The following is a 7,817-nucleotide window of genomic DNA, read 5'->3' on the forward strand; positions in this document are numbered from 1 at the left end:
AATCATTTTTGAGGAAAGAAAAATTATTTTTTATTTTCATGGCTCTGCGTTATAAACTTCTGTGAAGCACCTGGGGGTTTAAAGTGCTCAATATGCATCTAGATAAGTTCCTTGGGGGGTCTAGTTTCCAAAATGGGGTCACTTGTGGGGGAGCTCCAATGTTTAGGCACACAGGGGCTCTCCAAACGCGACATGGTGTCCGCTAACAATTGGAGCTAATTTTCCATTCAAAAAGTCAAATGGCGCGCCTTCCCTTCCGAGCCCTGCCGAGTGCCCAAACAGTGGTTTACCCCCACATATGAGGTATCGGCGTACTCGGGAGAAATTGCCCAACAAATTTTATGATCCATTTTATCCTACTGCCCATGTGAAAATGAAAAAATTGAGGCGAAAAGAATTTTTTTGTGAAAAAAAAGTACTTTTTCATTTTTACAGATCAATTTGTGAAGCACCTGAGGGTTTAAAGTGCTCACTAGGCATCTAAATAAGTTCCTTGGGGGGTCTAGTTTCCAAAATGGGGTCACTTGTGGGGGAGCGCCAATGTTTAGGCACACAGGAGCTATCCAAACGCGACATGGTGTCCGCTAACGATGGAAATAATTTTTCATTCAAAAAGTCAAATGGCGCTCCTTCCCTTCCGAGCCTTACCATGTGCCCAAACAGTGGTTTACCCCCACATGTGAGGTATTGGTGTACTCAGGAGAAATTGCCCAACACATTTTAGGATCCATTTTATCCTGTTGCCCATGTGAAAATGAAAACATTGAGGCTAAAAGAATTTTTTTGTGAAAAAAAAGTACTTTTTCATATTTACGGATCAATTTGTGAAGCACCTGGGGGTTCAAAGTGCTCACTATGCATCTAGATAAGTTCCTTGGGGCGTCTAGTTTCCAAAATGGGGTCACTTGTGGGGGAGCTCCAATTTTTAGGCACACGGGTGCTCTCCAAACTTGACATGGTGTCCGCTAAAGAGTGCAGCCAATTTTTGATTCAAAAAGTCAAATGGCGCTCCTTCCCTTCCAAGCCCTGCCGTGCGCCCAAACAGTGGTTTACCCCCACATATGAGGTATCAGCGTACTCAGGACAAATTGGACAACAACTTTCGTGGTTCAGTTTCTCCTTTTACCATTGGGAAAATAAAAAAATTGTTGCTAAAAAATAATTTTTGTGACTAAAAAGTTAAATGTTCATTTTTTCCCTCCATGTTGCTTCTGCTGCTGTGAAGCACCTGAAGGGTTAATAAACTTCTTGAATGTGGTTTTGAGTACCTTGAGGGGTGCAGTTTTTAGAATGGTGTCACTTTTGGGTATTTTCAGCCATATAGACCCCTCAAACTGACTTCAAATGTGAGGTGGTCCCTAAAAAAAATGGTTTTGTAAATTTCGTTGTAAAAATGACAAATCGCTGGTCAAATTTTAACCCTTATAACTTCCTAACAAAAAAAAATGTTGTTTCCAAAATTGTGCTGATGTAAAGTAAACATGTGGGAAATGTTATTTATTAACTATTTTGTGTCACATATCTCTCTGGTTTAACAGAATAAAAATTCAAAATGTGAAAATTGCGAAATTTTCAAAATTTTCGCCAAATTTCCGTTATTATCACAAATAAACGCAGAATTTATTGACCTAAATTTACCACTAACATGAAGCCCAATATGTCACGAAAAAACAATCTCAGAACCGCTAGGATCCGTTGAAGCGTTCCTGAGTTATTACCTCATAAAGGGACACTGGTCAGAATTGCAAAAAACGGCAAGGTCTTTAAGGTCAAAATAGGCTGGGTCATGAAGGGGTTAAGGGAAGCCCTCCTCAGACATTGTGGGGGCGTCACAACCAGGCACCAGACCTCTATCTGTGGACAATAAGGGTAAGTTCCACGTTCCGGATTGCCGGCGCTTTGGACGGAGCGGAAAACTCGCTCCTCCCAAAGCTCCGCCCCCCTCTATACGCGCGGTGATTCCGGATGTGTTCATTGCACACATCTGGAATCTCCGCACCCCATACATAGGGCCCTGTGATTTACCTTGCAGCGACGGAGCGTCGCTGCAAGGTAAACAGACGCGCTGCATGTCCGAAAACGCATAAAATCCCCTCCACTATGCTGTAACATCTGGACGCTGTGGGTTGAACGCTCCGGTTGTACGCAGCCTTCAATCTGCATCTAATCCAGATGTAATCCGGACAGTGGACACGCACCCTAAAACTTTCACCCTCATTATCCATGAACTGCAGCGATATTTCCTGCCCCTGTCTCTCCCTTCCCCACACTGATAGGTCTGCTTCCCATCACTTGTCTGATGACTGCACTATTCCTGTGCACTGTTGTGTAGAATATGTGACGCCTCCAATACTGTGTTAGGCTGCTGTCACACTATCAGTATTTGGTCAGTATTTTACATTAGTATTTGTAAGCCAAAACCAGGAGTGGGTGATAAATGCAGAAGTGGTGCATATGTTTCTATTATACTTTTCCTCTATTTGTTCCACTCCTGGTTTTGGCTTACAAATACTGATGTAAAATACTGACCAAATACTGCTAGTGTGACGGCAGCCTAATACTGAGCCTGATGACACCGGAGGAAAGTGGGTGGCTGCTCTGCTCGTCTATTCGGATCCACCACTGAGGACTCACAATTTTGTCTATTTTGTTTGCTATGTGTAACTTCTCCCCATGGTAGCAGGTTTGAGGAATTTCCTGGGGTTGTCGACAGATGATGTTTATTTGGGGTTTAAATAACTGTTTGGTGTCAACAAAAAAAACCCAAAACATTTCCACAGAATTCCCATCAGCCACTGCATCTTGGTACTGTACTGACGGGCCTCATAATCATAATGAGGTTCTCAGCACTGGGATCTGTATCATAAACTTCCTGACACTCATTCTGTCGAGGGATCATTACGGTTGTCTTCTCCTGGCCGGTAAGAGGCAGCAAGTCACAAAGAGTTAGATGTGAGATTGTAGACTGTGAGCCCTCGCAGACAGGGCCCTCTCTCCTCCTGTACCAGTCCTGACTTGTATTGTTCAGGATGATTGAACGTGTTTTTATTATGTACACCCCTCCTCACATGTAAAGCTCCATGGAATAAATGACGCTATAATAAATAATATTAATGTGAGGGCAGTGTCTCTGAACCATATGCATGTAGTACACTTATGCCCCCTTCACGCCAGGTCGTACTCGTCACCCTCTCCGCAGACCCTTGTGTCCTCATGCCACCTCTCCTGTTTTACTCACCGCTGACGGGCTGTATGTCTGCTTGCCGAATAAGGTCTGCCACTTCCTCATTGCTGCCATGCCCTCCTCGACGATCCTCCCTGGCATACAGGTGGCGATGGCAGACACCGGCGCTACCTGCAGACAAGCTCAGCCGACTCACATTTAATAGAGGCGAAACCTTTCCTGGCAGCAGGACTATGTAGGGGGGCAGGGAGCGATTCTCTGTGTGCGGACACCTGCCGTCATAACACAATGACACATTACTTGGATCCCTCCCACCGAATGGGTCTGAATATCCCAGAAGTCACCGCTTTGTGGCTATTGGTGGGTTAATATCTTCCTTAGGACCATTCTCATTTCAGCAGATTCATCCCATTTAGGACACCACTTCTTGACCTCCAACTTTTGTAAGGTTGTACGTGGTGGGATGACCAGGAGGGGCGCTGTGGGACCGCTCACAGCACGACTATTTTAAGCCTCTGACAATCGCTCCGAGGGACGCCCTTGTGTATGATAATAGCAGGGTTGGGCTGAGTTACACAATATGGTGGTGATTATTTAACCTTTTCCTTCCCGTGTTAAACTTAGAAAAAAAAGACCTCAGGTCACCACCATGCTTCGAGCAGTAGATATTACATTGTCACGCTTACACACAGAAGATCGGCTTTGATCTACGTTCACACAGGACTTTCCACAGCAAAAAGTCCCACAACTAAATCTGTATAAAAAAATAACAGTCGGGATTTTGTTTCTGATTTTTCCTCACTGTATCTGCAGAAACTCTTTGCTTTCAGATGTATTGATTTAACGGTCTGCTCGATCTCAGGCCATGGTGACTTCATGGATGAACAAACTGTAGGAAGTCCGATCTCATGCAAGCCTAGATATGTCCATCAGGGTCTTCTCTGTTATCTTTATAGTATCAAGCCATGGGTTGCTGGTCTTCCTCTTCGCCTTGTTCCTTCTATTCCAACAATGATGTCCAGTTTATACTGCAGATTTTCTTGTGGATTTGCTGCTATTGTAATCCCACCGAGAATTGCCAAGCTGCAGACTTTAAAATCAGAATCTAGTGAGGAAAATGATCACTAAGGTGCAGATGAAATCTGTACGGGGTTACAGCGACAGTGTGGAGCCAGATAACCGCACCATCTGATTATTGCTCCTACTCTGCCGCTGAGAAGAAGCACTTCTTAATTTTTAATGTGTTTATCCCCTCTGGCAGAACAATAGTTAATCGGCCATGTTGGAAATCTCTATGCTCACAGCAGTGCTCGGGTTAGCCACTCCTTTTCCCTTTATAATCTACGCTCTGGTACTAATCCTTGTCAGAGCTAGCATTTGCTGCATGGCTAATGGAGGGAGAGGAGTTTGTATGAGAAGGAGAGTTGGAGGAGTTATCAGTGACTGTTGCTTGGTTTGTATGCATGGTAATTCCTTATCCTACTCTATTTTTGTTTATTCCCCTACCTCTACACCCCGGTACATTACTCTGTTATATGTGAGTGAATAGTTTGTATGCCTGGAGTTTTCTGTTAACCCTTGTCTGTGTTGCCCCGTTTGTCTGGTTGGTGTACTACGGTGCACAGTAGCACCCCCTCTTCCCTGGATGGGGGAAGAGAACAGACGGAGGGCTAACTGAGGGGATAAGGCAAGGGTGGAGGCCCCGGCATCTTCACCATCTGAAGTATCCCGGGGAGCAAGGTGCCCCCTAGTGTTAGGGACAGGGAAGTCCCAGATCACCCGACAGCTGTGCCATGAATGACAGCAGACTTTCCACATGGGGACCAACACACATCACGGCATTTCCGCACTTTACGTTGCAGACTGTGCATATGATTTTGTAAAATCCCATCCCTGATGGTGGCACCGTTATACTATTGTCAGCAAATGCCAAACAGGAAAATCCGGATATTTTTTCCTTAGAAATACAATGAGCATTTACTGCGAAGGGTAGAGCCTTGCTGACTAATCCTGAGTCATGGACTGAGACTGGTTTTGCTGTGAGACACTGACTTCCCGGGTGCTGAGGATGTAAGAATTTGGAGCGTTTACCCTCATGACATGTAATTAGTGATGAGTGAGTAGACTCGTTGCTCGGGTAATCGCCGAGTATTTGTTATTGCTTGGAGACATAGTTTTCATTGCCTGCTGGACTGGCTGAATACATGTGGGAATTCCATAACAAACAGGTATTCCTCACATGTATTCAGCGTTTCTGGAAGCCGTAAATCATGCAACTGAGGTGATGAAAACTAAATCTCCGAGCAATAACAAATACTCGGATATCTCCCGAGCGTGCTCTGGAAAACCCGAGCGTGCTCTGGAAAACCCGAGCAACGAGTATACTCACTCATCACTACATCTAATGTGTTATATTTACAGTGAGAGACTCATGTATATAGCGGTATGTGATGACAGGGTTAGCCCACATTATTTTTAATATGTCCTTTATATGTAATCTTTAAGTGGTTTTCCATTTTTGGAGCTTGGAGTGTTTAGGGTTCCTTGTATCTGAGAGGCAGAGATGTCATTGGGTGCCATGCCTGTGAGAAAGCTTGGTCTTATGGTATAGGGCACCACAAGAGAAAGCGGAGAAGTGAGGATGTTGGATATTACAGGAGACCACTAGATGGGCTATAGAGGGGACCATTGACTTACACTGCGTGCAGAGTTATTAGCCAAGTTGTATTTTGATCACATGATACTTTTTATACATATTCTGCCACCGATATACGTGGATGAGATGTGTCTGAGGGATGTGATCACAAATCGCTATATAAACAATGGCAGGTAGCGTTACTCGCCAACCTGTGCCACCAGTCTCTATCAGCCGCGCGTGGTGATCCGGAAGGATGATGCAGTGATACAGTCAACAGGTTTATTTACAGTACCTTGGTGAGAGTGAGGACTGTAGGTTAGAGCTGTTACAGAATCACCAGATAGAGATAATAGAAGCTTCAGGTTAGAGGTAACAAGAGAATCCTTTCTCCAGCTCTGCAGCACATGTGGGATCCAAGATGGCACGGAGTACAAAACAGGAAGAGAAGGAAAAAGATAGGAGGAGCTAAAGACAGAAAGGTGTTGTGGGAAAATTCCATAACAAATATTACAGTGATATAGCAAACGGCCAGTAGATGGCAGCAAAGTATAACAAATGATAGAACCAGGCTTATTAGCACTACATAATGTCCATGTATGGCTGAAAGTCTATCATAATAAACTGAGCAGCACACTCCCCGTCTGAAATCCTTGGATTTCACTATACCATAAGTCTCGAATTGGGAGTGTTCACCAGAAGTGCATGGAGGGATACCTCAACCTGTAAGATAAAAACAACGCATGCAATGCAACAATAACATATTGAATAACAAGTCTAGAACGATTTCTTGAAGTAATCCAAAGGATAACCCATCTTCGGATTGGAGAAGCCGCGCTAGGCCAAACTGTCTCCAACCCATTTGTAATCCAAAGGTCGAAGTTCCTTGAAAGAGTTCCTACTGATTGAATGGATAATCAATCCTCAACCGGTATGAGTAAAATAATCTCTGATATAGGCCTAATGAAAGTTTTGGGGTCACCTTGCTTAGTAACTGTCACTTCTACCTTGCGTACCTTGCCATCATCACTTGGAAAGGTTTTAGATATAAGTCCCATAGGCCATTTGTTTCTTTCCTCCTTCTGGTCTTTCATGAGGATAATATCTCCTACTTGTAAATTTGGCTTTACTTGTTGCCATTTTCTTCATTTTTGGAGAAGTGTCAGGTACTCCCTCTTCCATCTATTCCAGAAACAATTAGCCAGATGTTGCACATATTTCCACCGTCTCTGATATTTGTTACCAGACACAGAGTCTTCAGGCGGGTTAGGAACAGTTCCAAGTTTCTGGGTGAGGAGAGTTGCCGGAGTGAGAATTGTAGGAGATTCTGGATCCGTAGATATGGGTACAAGAGGTCTTGAGTTTACTATAGCAGAGACTTCTGCTAAGAAAGTGGTCAAGGTCTCGTGAGTGAGTCTTGAAAGATTTGAGTCCATCAGCATAGATTCCAGTTCCTTGTGAAAAACATTCTGCTGCACATTGCGTATCACAATGAGTTCACTCAGAGCAATGTCTTCAGCAGAGAGAGTCTTATGGCAGATATGACAACCATGACAATCAGTGTTACTGTCCTTATTGCGATAGCATTGTACAATGTGTACTAACCTTGCAATGGCACGAACCAGCCTCGTCCATCTTGAGAAGCGATCAAAACGCTGACAGTCCAAGCCAACCTTCTCCTTGAATTTGGTGATGAAGGTGCTGACATCAGGACGGATCTCTGGGTCGACATCTGGATCCTCAAGGCTGAAGCTGTCTTCAACGGCAGTCTCTTTGCACTGTTCGTGAAGGAACTCCGGTCCGGTCAACCAAGAAGAGCTTGCGAAGGCACCAATAGACAATGGTCTAGTAGCAAGGTCCGCAGGGTTAAGATGGGATGGGACGTGCTGCCATTGCTGGGGTTTCGAGGATTTCCTGATCCTTTCCACTCGGTTACTGACATAGACGTAGAAGCGTTTCGTCTGGTTGTATATGTAGCCTAGAACTACCTTACTGTCT

General features: G+C 44.3%; 1 protein-coding gene across 1 annotated transcript in view; it reads right to left on the reverse strand.

The window, feature by feature from the left end:
• ANKRD35 (ankyrin repeat domain 35) overlaps positions 1 to 3,313 on the reverse strand; it is a 90,010-nt gene extending 86,697 nt beyond the window's left edge. Inside the window, exon 1 of the mRNA XM_069728793.1 lies at positions 3,239 to 3,313. Within this exon, the coding sequence (XP_069584894.1) occupies positions 3,239 to 3,298 (60 nt within the window). The 5' untranslated portion in view covers positions 3,299 to 3,313. The remainder of the gene's footprint in view (positions 1 to 3,238) is intronic.
• Between the last annotated feature and the right edge of the window lie 4,504 nt (positions 3,314 to 7,817).

This window comes from Ranitomeya imitator, chromosome 1, assembly GCF_032444005.1.
Source record: "Ranitomeya imitator isolate aRanImi1 chromosome 1, aRanImi1.pri, whole genome shotgun sequence".
In the NCBI taxonomy this organism is placed as follows: domain Eukaryota; kingdom Metazoa; phylum Chordata; class Amphibia; order Anura; family Dendrobatidae; genus Ranitomeya; species Ranitomeya imitator.